At 53.5% G+C, this 19,751-nt stretch overlaps 1 protein-coding gene across 5 annotated transcripts; it reads right to left on the bottom strand.

Moving 5' to 3' along the window:
- Window positions 1-4,535: 4,535 nt before the first annotated feature.
- Frmd1 (FERM domain containing 1) lies at window positions 4,536-19,370 on the bottom strand. Of its 5 annotated transcripts, none has more exons than XM_055616182.1 (12): window positions 19,058-19,370; window positions 17,914-18,004; window positions 12,915-12,994; window positions 12,408-12,484; window positions 11,283-11,328; window positions 10,153-10,329; window positions 9,554-9,619; window positions 9,402-9,470; window positions 8,587-8,761; window positions 7,434-7,739; window positions 6,826-6,933; window positions 4,536-5,304 (listed from the first exon to the last, which is right to left on the bottom strand). In XM_055616182.1, the coding sequence occupies exons 1-12, from the start codon at window positions 19,151-19,153 to the stop codon at window positions 5,273-5,275; spliced, it is 1,323 nt and encodes a 440-aa protein (XP_055472157.1). In that variant the 5' UTR covers window positions 19,154-19,370; the 3' UTR covers window positions 4,536-5,272. The 5 variants fall into 5 exon arrangements, with proteins under 5 accessions (XP_055472157.1, XP_055472155.1, XP_055472156.1 ...); XM_055616180.1 differs by having other exon boundaries at window positions 11,142-11,328; XM_055616181.1 differs by having other exon boundaries at window positions 10,174-10,329; window positions 11,142-11,328; window positions 19,058-19,369.
- Window positions 19,371-19,751: the final 381 nt, after the last annotated feature.

The raw sequence follows: 19,751 nt of genomic DNA on the forward strand, positions 1-19,751 counted from the left end.
GAAAGTGGCAGATAATAGAGATATAGAGAAAACGAACCAATCAGTAAGTGAGTGATAAATAAGGAGCTAGATCATGGAAAGATAATAGAAGACAGACCTACCAGTCAGTAATACATAAATTATAGTTAGACACACAGTCAGTAGGCTGATCAGTAAGTGGACCTGATCTAACCCCATGTATCAAAATATTATAGTTTCAACAGGCAGTCAATATATAAGCAATACAGAGCAGTTAGATACTTCACGCCCCTTTTGTGTGAAGTCTTCTGTATCAGTGTGCTCTCACATCCACAGCCCTCACAGTCCGCAGGACAAGCCCTCAACAGTACAAATAGAAGCAGAGGAGAATCAGGGTGCATAGACCTGCTGCTCTGAAACCCTCAAATGCCTCCCTAACCTCCTGGGCTGTCACCATAATGGGCCAGCGTGCCCCAAGCCTTAGACTTCCATCCAAGGCTGAGCGTTCTTAATCCTGGATACCGTTCCTTCCCTCCCACCTCCTCCCCACATCTTTTCCTGGCCTTTCCTAAGGCTCAGCCATGCTAGAGGATTCATGCCCCAATTCTGGATGCTCTCATAAAAGACAGAGGTTTTGCTAGTGAGCATCTGGCCCCACTATGCCCACTGACACTCACATCCTGCTCTGTGGGAGCCTTTTTCTTTCCACCTTAGTGTTACTGCCCCAGGCCCTGCCCACAGGCCAAGCATCAGAAGCCCAGAGGCCTGGAGGACAAAGGGCCCAGCATTGGGGAATCACACCGGACCAAGGTGCTGTCAGCAGGCCCTGGACACTTTACATCCCTGACTTCTTGTTTCTGCTTCAAGGCCTGAACCACTGGCCTTCCCTACCCAGTGTATCTGCTGGTGACAACAGCAAGGTGAACAATGGGGTGCACCTATGCCCAGCTTTGCATGAGATTCTGGAGTTTCACAGTGTAGACACCAGGATCAGTTCAGGGCAGAGACTTGAAGCCAAGGCCAGCAGCATCGAAGGGGCCACAGGGACGGCAAGCAGGTAAGGAGTGAAGACAAGCCACCAGCCCACAGCCCTGTTCCTGGTAGCCAGACTCCTCTATACGCTGCTTGGGTCAAGTGCAGAGGACATGGTCACATGTCCCTGAAAGCCAGCTGCTCTGTGTGGCTCCTGAGACCACAAGATTAGTGTCCCATCTCCAACCTGATGTTGAGGCCTGAACCCTTGACAGATGGTCCCAGAATAGTGCTTTTTTTAGAAATAAAGAATTAACACGACAAATTCCAACATGTTCTTGAAGATAAGTGAAGGAAAGATTAAACACCACCAAGCCCCAACCTCTAAAATGTGGGCAAATAATCACCAAACCCAGAGGGCAGTGCCTTTTGTTTTGCAGTGCTGGGGACCAGATGCAGGCTCATACACGTCCTGAGCAAATGCTGCCACTCAGCTACTCCCCACTGATAACACGCTTGAGACTGCCTCTCGGCTGTTCTCCAAGCCTGACAACACCCTTATACCTGCCACTCAGCTGCTCCCCAAACCCGAAAACACCCTTTAGACTGCTGGCGGCTACGAAGCAATGGCTTAATCCATAGTCACTTTCCTTGTTGTCTGCTGGGCCCTAGACCATCACCCTCTCATCTGACTGGAATGCCTGTCCTCCTCCTGGTGTGGCAGATGCAGTTTGTTTCTAGGATTTCAAGGGTTTCTTCCCCTCCCCGACAGCTTGTTACTAGAGGGCTGTAGAGGACCTTTCAGGTCTCGAAACTGGAGCGTTATGATTTAGAGGCCAGTTCCTTTGTGTCTAGACCCCGTGTGGCCCCAATACCATATGTTCTGGCTCACATTGGCACCATGACATGATGTCTTCACTCTGTCATGCATTCCAGAATAGAGTGAGCCAAGCTGCCAAGTTGCAGGAAGCCTGCTGCCCTACAGTGGGCCATAACACATCCAGCTGGTTGCCATCTCTCACATCCCCGAGTTAGGACATCTCCATTTGAAGCCCTGGGATAGATCCCACCTGCCATGGTCCCTTGGAACCACTAATCTCCAGAAGGTTGATGATAACAAGTGGGAAAGGATAAGATCCCAGCGACATGCAGCTGATGTCTTCATCTGCGCATTTTCAAAACTGCAACCATGCCGCTCTACTGTGGAAGGCCCGAAGCTTCACTGCCATTGGTGCTGGGATAGTTGGCCTGGCTGTCCCCTGCTGTATGGCTTTTGGGCAATAACCTCCATGAGACCCCATGTCAGAGACACTCATAAGGTGAAGGCACTCCCACCAGAAGAGGGATGCGGAACAGGGTTCTGGCTCCCACCTTCTGGGGAGGGGAGTGAGAGCGTTGGTGTAGGCCCTTCTCTTCTTTGTTGGCCATGAACCACAAACAGCCACCCAGAGTTCCTCATCCGCTTTCCACACTAGGTACCAAGGGCTTAACAGCAGGCTCTTGGGCTCTAGCTGCAGCGAGTGCTGCAGAAACACTCCTGGTGGGTGGCTGTGGCTGGCTGAGCATGCCTCCGGGATCTGGACACCTAGCTGTACCTTCAGCCTGGCCCTGCCATGGAACCAGCCACGATGGCAGTCTGCTCTGCATGAGAGAACTGATAATGAGTTCCAGCCCCTGCTCAGGGACCACACGGACTGGTGGCTTTCTTTTTCCTAGCCCTGTAGATGAATATAGGAAGGAGACTCTTGGACTTTGCCTCAGCCCCTTCTTATCCCCCTATGTTGCCCCCATTGCACCCTCTTAGGCAGAGGCATGGGGAGAGCCTGGCCTCTAATTGTCCTCTCCATTCCTTAAGGATCATGACCACAGTCTGCATCTCTGGGCAGCCTGGCAGCCAGAGGAACTTGGCAAAGTTCCCCATGCCTGTCCACAGGCCCAGAGGAAGGACAGAAATAGGAATCCTTATGAGACCCAAGTGGTTTCTCAGGGTCAGCCAATGGTCTTGGCTCCTTCTAGTCTGTGAAGACACAGGGCACAGGTCCTGACCTCCACGTATCCTGAGCTGCTGCACACACACTAAGGGGGAGTTGGACTGGCCTCTGCTCCTCTTGGGAGCATTGAAAACCACAGTCCCTGGGCCAAGGGGACTTGCGGGGGACAACTGAGCACAAGGCTCTAGCCTGCTCCCTGAGGACTGGAGGACCCTGTTGGACTCTCACTGTTCTGCTCCCAAAAATAATGAAAAGCAGCTGTAACCGTGGCCCATGCACTGCTGGGAAGGGCAGGCAGGGATATCCAGGCCTAGGGGAGGACATACCATGACAGAGCTGGGTTTGTCTGCTCTCCGTAGGCATGCTATGCCATGCTACACAGCACATACCACTCTGTCTGCAGTGCCTTGGTTCCACAGGAACCCCGTGGTGATGAAAACACTGAGAAAGCCAGGGACCTAGGCCCTGCCAAGTACCTGTCCACATTTGACATCTGGTAGGAGCCAGCTCCATGTAAAAACGGAGACATGGGCTATTTTCTTCCTTGGGGGCACTGGCGAACCCCAGGACCAGGTGACATGCTTGAGGTCAGGCAAGGACGTGGAGGAGCAGAGTGACCTCACCTAAGCCTGAGGGATAGAGAGGCCACTGATGGGAGGGACTACCCCTGCCTCATACTCTTCAGGGGCATATGTGGTGAGGGGAACCTGAGGCAGGGCAGGGTGGCTACATTCCTGGCTCCCTGAGATAGCTTTATGTCATGATAATCACTGTCTGTCTGCACTCATGTCCCTGAATGTGGTGGGTTTGTGTGCATGTGTGCCTGAGTCAGGGGGAGGGGGCATGTCCTCACATAGTCCTGCCCTATGCCTGGCGCCCACACCTGGCACCCACACCTGGCACAGACCTCCGTTGACACTAGGGTTTTTGTTCCCAGAGGTGTTCTAATGGGAGATAGTTTACCTCTCAGTCAGTTAAGCCCACTTTGTACCAATGGGCAACACTGATCTTTGCGGGGAAGCAGCCTGGGGCAGCCCTGGGTGCCCTCCTCCATCCACAGTTCCCAATCTGTTCTCACACTGTCCAGGGAATGGAGGCCTCAGCCCAGCCAGCTCCCCTGTGTGAGTTATGCCTCAGCCACCATCCTGGCTGGCCAACTTCACACATTCCCAGCTTCACACATTCTGCCTGGGCTCCAGATGCACAGGAGAAGGCCTAGACGATGGAGTGTTGCCCTCCTTAGCCAGCTAGACTTAAGTTCTACTCTGACAAACTTTAGAAGGGGACCCAGATGTGGCCCTCAAGAACCTGTGGCCTGCAGGGTCATACAAGTCTTCTCTTGCCCAAGTAAAGGGACATCAAGTGCTTTTTTGTACCCTGGACAGGAAGAGTCCTGAGGGCCCCACGGGTAGACAACCTACCATCCTCCAGGGTCTTCCCAGAGCCCAGGAACTTCACCTGCTCAATGGCTCCTGGACCTCCTTGGCTGTGGTAAGGAGAGGAGACCCCAAAGAGCCCTACACCACTGCCTGGGCAATACTGTCATGGCCAAGAGGAGGGAGCCTCCACAGCCTAAGGTGTGTGGGAAGGGTATGCTTCAAGGACAATAATCCATTGCATCCAATGGTGTCTTGTTTGCATAGACAGTGGTGGGGTTTCTGGGTGGAACTGAGATACATATTGCAAGGGAGGCCTCTGGGTTGGGTACAGCACTTACAAGCAAGACATGGGACAAAGAAATAGAGTTGTGATCTAAGAGACCCTGAAGCAGCCAGTTACGAGTCTTCAGAGCCTAGGCTGGCTTTGCAGTCATAGGGCTCCCTCTAATGCCTAGCTCTTACCATGACACCTTCCCTCACAGCTAAGACAAGAGCCTAGCTGCTTCAGGGCTGGGCTGAGTCTCTGGTCTCCTGGTTCTCTCACACAGGAATGCCCCTGAGAATCCTGGGAGTTTAGAGCCAGAGACAGGAAGAGCAGAGCCCAAGCCCACCTCTAGGCTTATGCTGGAGCCGGTTCCCCTGCGCCTTACAGGTGGGCTGGCAAAGAAGAGTCGATTGATATGGTAGGCTCAGACCTGGCCAAAGGCTGGTGGTACTGAATGCTACCAAGCCACCTTCAAGGCTGCTGAGTGGCTCTTGCCCATACCACAAAGTCCTTCAGGGATGGGTCTTCACCAGGCCAGTTCAGGGAGAGGTAGTTTTTGAACTTCTTGCCATCGAGAAGAGCGCTGGCCTCTTGAGGAACTAGAGTTTCACCAGTGTGCAGCCCCAGGTGTCGCTGGGTGAGGTAGTCACGAGGTGTTGAGACAACTGACACAAATAAACCCACGTCTAGGTTGGGGATGTACTGGGTCACTCCTGGGGTCGGCCTCCATCTCCCCAACCTATAGAGAGAAGCAATGATGTGGTAATTCTCACCCTGGTGACTGGTGCCTTCTGTGCTGTTGCAGCTCCATGACTCCAGCTGCAGCCAGACCATTCTGACTCCAGCCAAGGCAATCTGTCCTGATAGGCCATCCTGTTCATATGCTCGGTCCTAGCGTTCATGCAGTTCTTCCTTTTAGGCTGCCTCATCCTGTTTCCTCTGACCATCCAGCACGCAACCGCTCCATATCCTACCCTGCCTTAGTTTCTGATACTCTCAGATGCTTTAGTGGTCCCCTAGGCTGGGCTGGGGGCCCTCATGCTGCTCTGATGCATTCTAAGAGAATTCGCGGGAGCCTCCATGCCATGGTGTAGGGCCCTTTTGGAGTCCACACTGGCCTCAGGGTTGGTGACCAGCCCAGGGTTCTCTCCCCCATTGTTGCCTTTCTGAACATGAAACCTCACTACTTAGTGTCTTTCAGGAATGGCTCTGGATGTGGTCACCACACACCAGCCATGGAGGCACCTGAGATTTCAAGGAAAGCCACCTTTCACCTCAAGCACACTCATCCACAGACTGTGTGAGTCCCATGAGCTGAGAGCAGCCTCCATTTTGCAGTGGTGCCCAAGCTTAGGCTTTTCAGCCATGACAGACCTTAGGAGCTGCCCGGAGGATCCTGACATACTGGAGGCAGGAGAGCTATGCTCAGGGCGTGTTGTTGGCCTGACTCTCGCATTTTTTCTTTTTGGTCAGTTCTTCAGAGTAGCTCCTCTAGCTAAGAGCCTTTGGGAAGGCATAAACTCCTCTACTAAATGAGCTGGCTCTACTCCAGGCCTAGACTCTGCTGTGAGAGTCTCTTGGACTCTCTACTGCTATCTTCTAACTTTTTTTTTTTAACCTCTGTTAGTCCAGCATCGCACCTGCTGGTCAACCATATTCTGATTTCCTCCTTTCTCCAGGGGATGTCCAACAGGAGTTTTCATGCAAGTCCAGAGCCAGTCCAGGAACATGGAGCCTACATTGTTCTCTGCCTAGCTTTCACAGGGCTTTTGGCTTAGTCTCTCTAGTGCCATATGATGGTGGGAAGTCAAGGTCCCTGGGGGATCTGATAACAGCCCCTTAAGAACCCACATGGTAGCGTTAGATGGAAGGTAAAAATAATATACTGCATGTACACCACTTGAGAACTCCACATTGCCCTGGACCTAGTGTGCCACTCAGCAAGTCTGCTCACTTAGGTGCTGAGACTGAAGCAGAGAGCCGCTGCCAAACCTACTGTTCCCAAGAGCCTGGTCATACCTCCAGGGCCTCAAGGACCCATATTGGAAATCTAGGTGGGCAGGGTGCAGGAGCCATGAGGGCCATATGGAGACCTTATCAGGGGCGTGGCCTCAGTTCTCTGGCCCTATGTCCTGATTAACATGACCCATACTTCTGCAAAGGGCTCTAGGGAGCTGCTGGAAAGAGATGGAGGAAGAGGAGGCAGATGAAGAGGAGTAAGAGTAAGCGGGGCCGAGACAGGAGCAGCGCCCATACTCACTGTTGTGGCTCTTCCTGCCCTGGACTCTGTCCTGCCATAACTCTGCTGTAGGAACCAAACAGCCCTCCTCATAGGACTGTCTGAGATGAGGCCAGCCGCATGTCTGAACTGTCAGCAAGAAAGACAGGAGCTGTCTGTGATATCACACGCACAGGAGCGCAGAGTCCCAGATGAGCTCATCTGACATGTGACATCATCTCCTCCCCGGAGTGGCTCCGCTCAGGGATAGGAGAAGCAGAGGCCACTGCTCATGGAAGCTGTCCCCCCAGCCCTCTGCTGCAGACCTGGGAATGGTCTGCACCTTCTCAGTGCCCGTCTATATTGGGGCCAGGGGACAGTGGCTCACACTCATGTGATTTCATACCCTGGCCAATCTTCTGCATTGTAGCCCATAGAGTTTGGACTCGGCTTCAGATGCCAAGGCCAGCTGCTCCTTACCTGGGCAGGGCTCTGAGAATGCGGCCTCAGACAGTACTAGTGACATATCTGCTTGACCCTGAGTGGTTTTGTATAAGATACTATAATGTACTGCCCTGAGTAGCCATTCCCAGGGAGTCTGATTAGCATTGGCCAGGTCAGGCTCTTTGCTGCCTGGTCCTATAGCTCACCTCTGCTGTTGGTCCATATGCCCTGGCTACTGCAGCTGCCCCAGGAACTACTGGATGACGTCTTTCCGCAAAGCCTCTCAGTCACTGTGGGCTCATCAACAGACATCTCACACTCTCCGTGCTGGGAGCTAGGCTTGATGCCTGCCGTGTGGCAGCTGCCCTGGCTTTTGGAGTGGTGTGAGAGGTGGTGGAGGGGATGTTGGCTACTGCTCCTATTGTCTTCATTGCTTGGGGAGGCCCTGCTACATGGGTCCAGGTCCAAGTCCAGTGGGTCATGAATATAGGATTCCCGGTAGCGCTTCTTCTCTGTGTAGGAAACAACAAGAGCCGGTGTTGGAGGGAGATGAAGTACCACCTGCATTCCTAGGGCCAGTGGTGGTCAGAGTTCTGCCAGCCTGAGACGCATCAGAGCCCAGGTATGTGAGGCAAAGCATCACCCTTGGAGAATGAGCCCTGTATTCCCATGGTGACAGCTAGACAACCATGAATGGAACTTGTCCCCAGCAGCCTCCTAGCATCCCCTTGTGATGGTTCTTTAGGCTGTGACACTTTGTCTCATAGCCACAGACCCATCCTGAGCAGCCCTGGTGCCCTTGGTGCCCAGGACAGGACCAGGTGAGAACAGAGTCCATTGGCTGCTTCTGAGGAGGCATGGATGTGGGATGTGTGTACCCAGCACCCTCAGAGCCTTGCCACATAACACGGGCACAGAGGTCCACTCACTCATGCCTCACAGATATGTTCAGGCACACTCCCCCCCCCCCCCACTGCCTGTGCAATATGGCTTCAGTGTGAAGAAGTCAGGCTCTCAGTGGACTTGGAAAGAGAGAACAGTGGCTTTTGGGGCTGACCCCCATACAGGTTGCATCTTTGGCTCTTTGTAGGGATAAGGATGTGAGGAATAAGACACTGTAGAATCATGAGCATCTTGGAGTGAAGGACAGAGCCACCCACTTTCCATCCTAATCCCCATGGGGTGGGATCACCACCAGCAGCGATGGGCGCAACAGACCATGTGGCCTGGATGAGGATCCTGAACAGCCAGCCGGCCTCGGGAGTGGGTCTCAAGGGCTGATTCACCATATCCTCACACCCTAGAGAGGGTGTGTGGCCATCAGCTAGGTGCCCGGATCCAGGTAGATCTCATACCCACCTTCTGCCTCCTCCAGCTGCTGTAGACACTGCAGGACAGGCCGCAAGCTGAGGTGGACCTGGTGCGTGGTGCGAAGCAGTTGCAGCAGGTAACGGGAGCGCCAGGCATAGCCCGTGTGGAACAGCAGCTTCCGTGTTGCCAACAGCCCTTCTGGCTGGATTTCAAGCTTCTTCCCCTGGATAGGCGAGAAGGCCAATGTGATTTTACAGTCCAGAAAACTGTCCCAGCAGCAGGAGAGAAATACCTTAATATCAGCCATTAGTCCCAACTGGACTCCGGCCCACACTTCCAGTTTAGAGAATTGGTGTCCCTGTAGAAGCAGGTCTGTGGTCACTGACTCAGTCCCATCTGTCTGCAGTCATGAGGAAGCAGAAGGAACCTGGGGCAGCCCTCCTGTGGAGGACCTCCCTGCTTGAGACTAAAAATAAGTCTTTCATACAGCATATGCAGTGAACTCTGGTCACTGTCTGGGGCCAGCCAGCTGTCTGGCGACCCTCAGTGTCATGGCTGTGGGTCCAGAATAAATAAGGTGAACAGAGGCTGCAAGGTGTGACCTGAAGGTACCATGTCTTTTCTCTTTGTTGCTGAGTGGGAGCTCAGAAATTGGTGGTAGCCACAGCGATACATCTCTCAGAGAGCTCGATACCACTATGGCTGTGCCACCAGGAATGGCTGTGAGGCCCAACAGGACTGGGAGATGCCTGGGATGCAGAGAGGCCATAGGGAGCTCTCGATCCATCCTGAGGATAAAGTTGCAGGTTCCTGGGTCCTTAGGCTCCCAAGTATTGTGGATGCCATCCCCTTCAGACACCCACCAGAAATGTCACCTTCGAAATATGTGACCAGGGGAGGTCGCAGAGCAGCTGTGGCGCCTGGTCAGTCTCCTGAAAGACAGTGGTAATGTGGAAACCAGAGGCCAAGACAGCAGGTGGTGGGGGAGGGCAGAGAGAAGGGAGGGGGTCCTCACCTGATAGATGTGCACTCCTTTCAGAGTGAGTCCCAGGAGAACAGTAGGGTGATCTTCCTTCTTGTCCTAAAAGGACGCAGATCACTGGGGCAGGTGGAAGGAGGTCGGTCCAATAGGCTGGAGGCTCCACCAACTGGGAGCTCTGCTTAGGCCCGTCTCATTGCCCTACATATGCCCAGACCACCCTGCAACCTGTCCAGGGTACATGTGTGCTATATTCCCACAGGTATTTGAACCCCGTGAACCTCATAGACAAAAGTTCCATCCTTAGTGCCTGCTGTGGGAGGCTGTCCCTGGAGAACAGAGGCCACGCTGTGCTCCGGCCGTGAAGGAGGGCAGCCAGAGGGGCCAGGCATAACAGTCCAATCAGTGCTACACCAAAGCAGTTAGAGCAGAGGCAGAGCGAAGGTTTAACAGAGTTCAAACACCAGAGAAAGTCGGCATGCCACCTCCAGGATAGCTGCCAAGTAACCCTTCAACTCATCACGTGCCAACCACGCCCTAAGGACAGCCCCACCGACCCTACCCTGGAGCCCTGGTCACATTGTCAGCCATGGGGAATATACCCACCCCTGCTGTTTGCTGGGTCCCCCCCCCACCTGTGACACCATGAGGCCGACCTTGTGTGGCCTGAAGAAGTGGACAGGGACGTCCTCGAGTCGGCAGGCATCCCTGATGAAGCGTAGCACAGCCTCCTTAGGACTCAGGTCCTGCTGTTCACGGTGCATGGCGGGCACATGCCTGAGGATGTAGTCAGCTCCTCTCTTGTTGATAATCTGAGGACAGCCACCAGCTAGCTCAGACCCCCCGCCCCCCACCCCGCCTTTTCTCTGTGCCGACCTCTCCCCACCTTTGGAGTCAGAGCCAACATCATAGCTAGAGCATATGTCCAGCGGACTGACTTGGGCCTTCTGCGTTAGACTCAGACCCAAAGGTGAGGATGTGATGCCCCTAAATCTTTGGTCCTGCTCCCCTCTCTTGTGTCACTCAGGTGCCCACAGGACCATAGAAATAGCCCTCTTTAGAGATCTGTGGAGCTCATTTCACCCCCACAGCCACTGTTCTTGGGAAAACTCCTCAGTGAGGAGGCCATGGCTGAAATCAAAGGGCTCAGGCTCCAATGAGCCATCTGCAGAACCATTTGCTCAGCATGTCAGTCAAGCGAAGACTGTGCATACCAAGGACAACCACCTGTTGCCCACTCTCCTTCCAGTATATAGGTGAGGAAACTGAGTCACAGAGGCACTACGGTACCTGGGATTGTGGGCTTTTACAGAGCCTGGGTGGTTAGCGCTCTGCAGCTGGGCAGGCCACCATAGCTCAGAGAAGTTTAGCTTTCTGGGCTTATGCAGGAGCTGAAGGCATGGCCAACTTTGGCCATCGCTTCTATCCCACACTGCTAGCCTTTGCAGTGTTGGTGTTGGGGGTAGGTGAGCACCCTTGGACTTAGGTTCCTCTGTCACTATGCCTTTATCCTTCTTATCCCCTCATTTTCCCCTTATTCATGGATTCCAGAGTTGGCTCTTGGTGAGCAGACATCAGACCCCCCCCCACACACACACACAAGGAGGGTACCACATAGCCTTACCCACTGTGGGAAGTAGGCGTGTGGCTCGAAGTACCTGCCCACATGAACCGACTCCTGGTGGTTGCCCAGGTCAGCCTGTAGCCCACAGGCGGCCAGCAGGAAGTAGGTCTCCTCTCTGTGCATGCACTTGGACCTCAGTACCTGCTCCTTCAGGTGGCAGTAGTACAGGTGTCGGGCCGTCTTGTCACTGGAAAGCAGCAGGGCGGGGGATGAGGAAGAGCGAGTCCTCCCGTTGCAGCCTGCCCTGCATCCCTGCCCCTCCTTCCTGGTCCACAGGCATCTGAGCACTCTCGGTGGTCACTTTGTCGTCTGTTCATACACATGGGTGTCTCCTGTTTCGGGGTCCTTAGTGAGACACGGATGAAGTCAGGGGCTTTAAGCAAGACGAGGTCTGTCTTTACAGGTGACGCACTCTAGCAGCTGAGCTCCCAGTGACAACGGGTGTCATTTGAGAGAGCTCCGGAATAAGGGCACTTGGAGTCCTGGCACAGAGGCAAAAACCCTCCACCACAGACTTGCCTCCCAGGCAGCCAGTCTACCTATCCAATGTCATCATCTGGCCAAAAGCAGGACTTCACTTCTGAGAACCTCTCCTGCATCTTTTAATATAGCAACCCGGCTGGCCATTGGTACAGGGAACTGTCATCAGCCTCCATCTGGTTGTCCCTGCTAAGATGTCTCTAGAGCTGTCCACATAGCCACACATCCTCATTCTCCAGAACCTTCTTCAGTTAATCCCGTGTTCCCTCATTCTCTAGAGCCTTCTATAGTCACCTGCCTCTGACTCAAGAATCTTCCGCATCCCCATTCACCCTTTCTAGACAGCAGCACCAGACTTACACTTGCCAAAGGCCATCCTAAGGACACAGGAGCCACACTGACACCTCCTCAGAGTTCTGCTTGGAGAGCATCTGGTTCTTTGATGGTCCCTAAAGAGCTCACCACTTCCTGTCAGACACTAAGGCAGCCCAGTGAGGGCAGCAGATCTACCTCTTGGAAAGCAACCTACTGGTTCTCTACTCACTCTTCTCAGGACCCTCCCTGCCCAAGTAGACTTAAAACTTGACACGCCCAGCAGGAAGCACAGTTCCCATTTAAAGCTGAACTCGGAGGAGACATCTGCCACGGACATCAGGAGTCTCTTTATATTTGGACTCTTCCCCTCTCTCCCCCTCCTCCCCACCCCCCAGGCACCTTGGAAGGTACTTGCCTATTAGGACATGTGTTTCACTTTCCAGGCAGTGTCTTTGATTTCAGCGTAGTTACCTTATTGCCCTCCCGTTTTCCACGTAGAACTGCACTCTGAAGAAGACGATAAAGGGCGCCCTGGGTCTTTTATCTCTCTGTCAGGTAGAAGAGTGAAGAAAAAGGCAGGAGCCTGGAAATGAACCCCAATGAGGCATGCACAGCTGGGCAGCTTCTACAGGGGACAGCCTACATTCAGGCCTCAGTGATTGTGATTAATTATACTATCTTACCTTATTTTTCTTTTAAAGGGGAAAAACCCAAGTAGAATGTTGGCAAAGGCAGTTGAAAGCATGAAATAGAGGGACATGGAGCTGGTGATCCACCCACCATCAATTCTTAGAATGTAAGGGCAGGCCTTGGGTGCTGGTGCAAGTATGCCAGAGGACAACTCTTGACAGACTGGTGACCGTGGCAGCAACAAAGGGTGAATGTCACCTAGAACCTGCCCATCCCAAGTCCAAGGGAACCCTTCACAGTCTCTGGCTTCAGTGATGCACCTGGCTTTTCCCTCTGTCCCACACTTACTTTGTGCATTTTTGTCTTCCAGTCCTTCGAGAAGTATTTGCTGAGCTTTTGCCTCAGATCCATGAACACATACTCATTGTCTAGAGAAGGGAAATCCATATCAGAGAAGGCATTCTCATTGTTCCAGGAATCTCACCAGGCAAGAGCCCAGCCCAGCAGGAGCAAGTCTGTCCCATTACACAGAGCTTTGCATCCAGCTGGCGTGACACAGCTGTCTCCTCAGAGGCTGAGCACCTTGGCAAGCATAGTCCATACAGATGCTGCAGTTAAGACACGGTCATCTCAGACTGTGGCAATCGCCTTCCTGGGGCAGAGTCACCATGGGCTGGTTCTCACTGTAGAGCACCTAACCTGCAGGTCTGAGCTCCAGACCAACCTGTCACCAAACTGACGAGTGTCAGTGAGCCACTCCACCCTTGCTGGCAGGGCTGCCCCGAGCAGGGGTTCCCGGAGACACTCCATGCTGAAGCAAGCTTTCCTGTGCTTCTGGAGTGGACCACTGTGCCTTTCCTGTCTATGCTAGAACGGCATAAACACCTGCCCCAGAGAAGACTGAAGAGCCCCGAGGCTTGTAGGCTTGATACCCAGAACTGAGGTGACTGTCTGTTGAGAAGTGACTATCTGGGAAGCATGGAGAAGCAGGTGCCTTGGCATCATGGATCTGGTTAGAGCTACGTGGCCAGACCCAGCGTCACAGTTTGTTCTTATCAGGTCAGCCACATTTGGTGGGCGTGCTACCACTTCCCAGCCCAGCTGGTGCCCAGCAGACACTGAAGGCCAGCAGGACAACCCAACCCACGGTCCTGGCTCCTGAGGCAATAGCTACCCACATAGACAGGAGGCTGGGGGGGGGGTTAGAAAATGCACAGGAGACAACTACAGGCTTAAGGCAATGGAGGGCGCCCACCCTGCATGGTCGTCTCTTAGAACAGGCAGACTCCCTGTTTCTTCCCAGCCAACCTTTCCCATACCCAGAAAGGCAGAGTGCTGAGACGATCCTCAGACTCACCTGTCCCTGTCAGCACTGTCCCTGGCCCTCCCTCCCTGGGCCTCAGAGGGTATGGTTGGACATGAAGCTTCATGAAGCAATCAAGCTGTAGTGAGCTCATCAGGACAATCCAAAGGATAAGCACCATCCTAACTTGGACTTAGATGTGAAAAGTCAGACAGAGAGGGACAATGAGAAGACACAGGAAGGAGGCTTGTCCACAGGCCACAGAGAGACCATGGAAGATTCAGTTGTTAGCACCTTGACCTGAGACATCCAGCTCCCAAGACTTTGGGTCGCAAATGTACTCAGTGGCCCAATCAGAACAGTAGCCACCCAATGCCTAGGACCTCTCAGGAATTGTTAGGCCTGGACTCCAGAATCAAACTCCTCAATGTGACACACCTCCAGGCAGGAGAATGCAATGGAAGATGACTGAGTGTTGAAAAGAGTGGATCTAACCAGTCAGGAAAATACACTGAATGTCCCTAGGAGACAGGCTGCTAAGGTTGTACAATGTTTGGCGTGCACCGCCAGCCTGAAAACCATAAGAATGTAGCGACTGAAAATGGGTCAGAGTTTCCAGGGGATACAGAACACAGGCGCTTGCACAGTGACGCTGCCTGACAAGCCCAGGAGAGAGCTTCACGTCAACCATGGGCTAGATGACACGGATGGGTCCCCATGAATTCACAGATTGTGAAAAGTCTCCTGTCTTCTAGAGTGACTGGAGTAGGTGGAAGGACTCTACAGGGAAAATTTTGTACTTTCTGTTCAGTTTTGCTATGATACTAAAGCTTTTCTAAAATGTGGAGCCCTAAGGCTGGGGCTGTAGCTCGGTGGTAGAGTGCTTGCTTCACTTGCATAAGGCCGTAGGTTCAATCCCCAGTACTGCCACAGAACAATGTCGTCTGCCTCCATGTGACTAAGCAGTGTGGACAGCAGTTCTCAAGGGGCTCTTGCCCAGAGGTCCATACGTGATTCAGTAAAGGAGGAGCCTGCTGCTTCTCTCCCACTCCCTGCATTCCAGCATCAGGGGAGGCCTTAAATTAGTCTGCTGCCAGGGCAGCCCCATGAGTTCAGCAGGGATTCTACAAAGCCCACACAATCAGGGGCTGCTACCCCCCAGGGCCGTATCCCTGTGGGAGAACTGTTTCTCTTGCAGGCCCTGTGCAGGCCGAGCACACTGTATCTAGCCTGACTCAGGAATGTGGCTACATTCCAGCTTTAATAAAATTCCTAGATGGTTGCTTGCTGTTTCTTGGGGCCCCCATGGGGGTGATAGAGCTGGTTCTCTAGCCAGAAGCTCCTCTAAGGCAAGGGCTGACCCTGAAGTTGGCATCGCTTCACAGCCAAGACATAAACTGGGAAGTGCCGTCAGCCTTTTAATTTTTTTATTTTATTTTATTTTATAGGTGTGAGGTTGTCAGATTCCCTGGAACTGGAGTTACAGACAGTTGTGAGCTGCCATGTGGGTGCTGGGAATTGATCCCAGGTCCTCTGGAAGAGCAGACAATGCTCTTAACCACTGAGCCATCTCTCCAGCCCCGTGCCATCAGCCTTGACAGCTGCCTTCTGGGTGGCGACATTGTGGGGCTTCCAAAGCACCCCAGGAGGCCACTTCAACTCCTTGACCTGTACTGAAATGAGTAGCCTGGGATGGGCAGGTTGAGAAAGAGAAAGAATCCAGTTAGCAAGATAAGAGGAGATGAGTGAGAGGATGATACCAGAGTAGACAGATAAAGACCTAATTCAGGCAATGAGGTTGCCTGGCCCTGGCCCTATGGAATTCTTATCCTGAGAAAATGCTCCAAGATTAGCCTCAGGTGCTCTTAAGAGAAACCCTTGCGCAACAATGCTGGAAACAAAGCCTCCTGAGACTGGCACGTGTCTCAGGATCAACACTGACACTGAACTCCGCTGCACGCCCGAATGTTAGTGTGCCTGAGCATGGCTGTGCCTGTGTGCTTCAGCTACCTGTCTGATAGTCCTCCCTAGTCAGATGGGCTTCATCCAGGCTCCTGAAGACTTAGAGGGTCCAGGTGGGTACGGAAGGGTGGGTGAACAGCTGCCACCCACAACTTTTAGGCCCTAGCTACAGTGTTGGTGTCCTGCCTGTAGGTTCCAGACTTGCTGGCCTGGGTTTCCTGAGCTCCCTCCCCTCCCTTCTCACCATCACTTCCCTCTGATCTCCCTCACCTACATATAAGGAACTATTTCTCCTGACTCCATCTCTGCAGAGCCCTGTGAAAGCACAGGCTTAGCTTTAGGAGGGCCATATTAGCTGGCTTCCCAATCCTAATAGGAGGTAATGCCCACCTCTGAAGCCTGACCAAGTCCACGGCTAGAATCACCCTCTTAGCCCTAGGCCAGGTTACTTTGGCACACAGCCTATTGACTGGATAAAGTGCCCACATCTCCTCCATTCTCCTGTGGCCTCCATACCTAGTGTGAAGGGAAGGCCAGCTCAAGGCCAGCTCCAAAGACATGGAGAGGCAGACATAAGGCTGACCTTGGAAGTTTCAAGTACTACCAACCAGGGCCAGGCAGGACGGCGCCGGCTCTCTGCCTCACTCCTGCTTACTCTATTTCGACTCCTTGCAAGCAGAGGGCAGGCCCTTACCTTGCTTGTTTTTGTTTTTGAGGCAGAGCATCACAGCTCAGGGTGGTCTGCAACTTACCACGGGTTCCAGGATTCCTTCAATCTCATGACCCTCCCGCTTTATCTTCTCAGGTCCCAGGACCACATGCCTGCACAACCATGCCTAGTCATGCCTCGCTGTTCACTGTTCACCTCAGTCTCAAAGGTGTGAAATTATAGACCACGAAACAACTAAAGCTATTAAGAGTCCAGATCTCCACTGCAAGTGCTCTGGGCACATACTGGAAGGGTGCACATCAGTTCGGAGCCCACCTGGAAGCATTGGCATGATTGGCCCAGCTGGCAGCCTTCTTCTCCCTTCAGGCCCTCCAGGTGCGCTCTGAGCCCATCAGCCCTTAGCTCAGTTTGGAGGAGGGGAACGCTGAGTCTTTCTCCGCTCATGTCCTGACCACTTGCTCCCTGACTTGGTAAGACATCTGGCTTGGGTGGTAAGGCTGGTTGGCAGGAACTGAGTCTTCCCCGTAAGGAATGTCCCCACACTGGGAGAAGGCACTGGGTAAACATTTACTCCCAGGCCCGCTTTGTGCTGTCTGGCTTCCTCAGCTGGTACCCAGCTGCGGCTGCTCAGCTCCCCAGGCCTCTCTGCCTCGCAGGCCCTTACAGGCCCCTCAATTAGAATAGACCTAGAACAGGCCTTGCTCCCCGTGGCCTCCTGTGACTCCTCCCTGATTACCCAAGTCCACTTCCTAGGTGTGGCTGCCCAGCTGTCAAAGGTCTCATGCGTGGACATTGAGCCTCGGCTAAGAAGCAAAGGTCAGAGAACACTTGGCCTGGTCTTAGTCATACCACAACCTTTGGTCTCGCACACTAGATACCAGTTACCTATAGCTTGGCAGCACAGGATCCCAGAAGGCTCCTTCACTCCTGGCTTTCAAGTGAGTGTGCCTGTGTGTGGACATGTGCCACGTGTATGGCTATACACGTGCGTGTAAGATGCACGTATGGATGTGTGTTTGAATGTGTGTGGTGGCTGCGTGTGAGTGAGCCTGTGAGGGAGTGCATGGTTTGACTGTGTGGGTCTGGCATGCGGTACGCACAACTGTGTATGGGTGCACGCGTAACTGTGTGTGGTCTCTATTTACGTGCACGTGTTTGTGGTGTGTGAGTATGTGTGTGTGTGTACCTGTGCTCTGTGTCGGTGTGAGCAGTAGGTACATTTTGTGGTGCGCGTGTACAAGTGTGTGTGCATAGGAGCGTGCAGACTCTAGGCATGCTGACCCAGCTGCCTGCTAGTCTCCCTGGTTCAGTTGTGGGCAGGGTCTGTGGTGAGATGTGTTTCCAGGGACTCCTATTCCTTGCCTCAGAGCGGCCTGTGCTCTGGTGTTATTCCTGTGCCAAGCGATGCTTACTTCTGATCACGCTGAGGCAAAAAACATGGGCATCTCGAATGTGTGCCATATCACACACTTGCTGGAAGAGCTCTTGTCCTGTGGCTGTAGCCTAGAGTAGAGGAAGAGCGTTAGCCATGGGCGGAGATCTCCCCCTATAAGACCCTCAGACTGGCAGGGACAAGGGTCAGGAAGGGAGCTATGGCACCTGCTCAGGTAGAGGCTGGAGGCAGGGACCAGGGCCTGGGCAGCCCACTTGTTTACAAAGCACAAATTTAAACATTGCCCCCCGTCCCCCAAAAAAAAGACCAGCCTTGGGAGTGGAGACGATGTGTTCCAATCCAGGCAGGAGATGCCCTCTTTCCTTAGGGGTCCTCTGCAGCTGTTAGAATTTGCCCACACAGCTGAACTTGATTTTTAAAAATCCACATTGGAAGGGTTCTGTAGAGGCCCTAGTTGTTGGCAGAGGGTGGCAGCTAGCATGAATCCATCTTGGTAATTTATGGTCACCTTCTGGGATGTCAGGTACCATCAGTACCTGCTCAATGCTGCCACCTGATATCGGAGGGAACCCCACAACACTAGTGACCTCGCCATGGCATTTGCTGGCTTACAGGTGGAGTCAAGTCCTTCCTGCAGCTGGCAAGGCCCTATCCCTGGGGCTGAGGCGGCCTAACTGTGCCTGAGGGTAGCACAATCCCGTGCCCACTGTATGTGGGCAAAGGAACGGTCTGGACCACAGAGGAAATATGTAAAGCTAAGATGTGGTGCTTCTTAGAGATCTGGAAAGGTCTCACATAACAGACTCAGTCCACAGAAGCTCCATGAGGGACAGGATGGCCCGTGACTGAGGGGGGACCCTGTGGGGACCAGGCAAGCTAAGGTGCTTGCTAGTGACCAGTAAGGTCGGCATTTACTAACTCTGCAGGGCACACCTCACAGTGAAGCCACGGTCCCATGCCCCACCATCCCTGGAGCCTCCTACACACAATCCCTGCTGTTGACCTTGCCTCTAGACACAGTCTCCACGGTCTACCCCCAGCCCACTGGACACATGTCTTCTGCTGTCTCCCACTCCTTGGGATGCAAAACCTCTGTAGCTGGGTCCCTGTGGACCCATGGCTCCCCCTCCGTGTCCTCCCTGTCCCTCTGGATGTCTGCTTACCTCCACCGACAGCCGCAGCTGTTCCCAGGTGGGCAGCAGGACTAGGATGTCCCTGAGCTCTGAGCTCATCTCAGGGTCCTGGGTGTTGGTTTCCATTGGGACAGCACACAAGGTCTCTCTCAGAACCAGTCTTTATTTACTGCCTCCTGCAGAAGACAGTGAACCAAGGACTGGAAAGCCCCGAGCCTCCCCCTCGGGCGGCACCAGAATGCCAGTTCTCCCATGTCCTCTCTGGTCAGCGCAGGGGAGTGTTGTCACCTCCCATAGGCAGCTGCACTGTCTGTGCTGGAAAAGCGTCTGGAAAAGACCTGGAACTTAGTGGCTGAGCAGGGAACAAGGGTCAGGGCTGAAGTGATGGGTGTGTGGAGGGAGACTGCTGGAATGCAGGCAAGCAGGACGAAAGGCCAGGGGCACTGTGTGCGGTGACTGGAGGGGGTGGGGCCCTGCCTCCATTGAGATGCTCCTTCAGTCCCTCAGAGGGCGGGTGGAGGGGTCCCACAGAGGCCAGAGTCGTGGCACCCTTCCTTTCCCTCTGCAGCAGGTGGGTAAAGCCAAGAAATGGGCCAGGCAGCTCACAAGTGAATGGACGTTCAGAAGTGGCTCCATGTCATCCCTGAGTTCCCTGTACAACACCCTGAGGACCACAGGAAGGATCTGTGGCCTTATGGATCCTCAAAAGACAACAGCTTTCTGT

The sequence above is a fragment of the Psammomys obesus genome, unplaced genomic scaffold (assembly GCF_907164565.1).
Source record: "Psammomys obesus unplaced genomic scaffold, mPsaObe1.curated_primary_1811, whole genome shotgun sequence".
Lineage (NCBI taxonomy): Eukaryota > Metazoa > Chordata > Mammalia > Rodentia > Muridae > Psammomys > Psammomys obesus.

Coding starts and splice junctions, on each gene's coding strand:
- Frmd1 (XM_055616180.1), bottom strand. CDS start 19,153: ATGGAAACCAACACCCAGGACCCTGAGATGAGCTCAGAGCTCAGGGAC. Junction 10,330..11,141: donor ACGCCTACTTCCCACAGTGG/GTAAGGCTATGT, acceptor GGCTGTCCTCAG/ATTATCAACAAGAGAGGAGC. Junction 9,620..10,152: donor TCGGCCTCATGGTGTCACAG/GTGGGGGGGGGA, acceptor GCGTCCTTTTAG/GACAAGAAGGAAGATCACCC.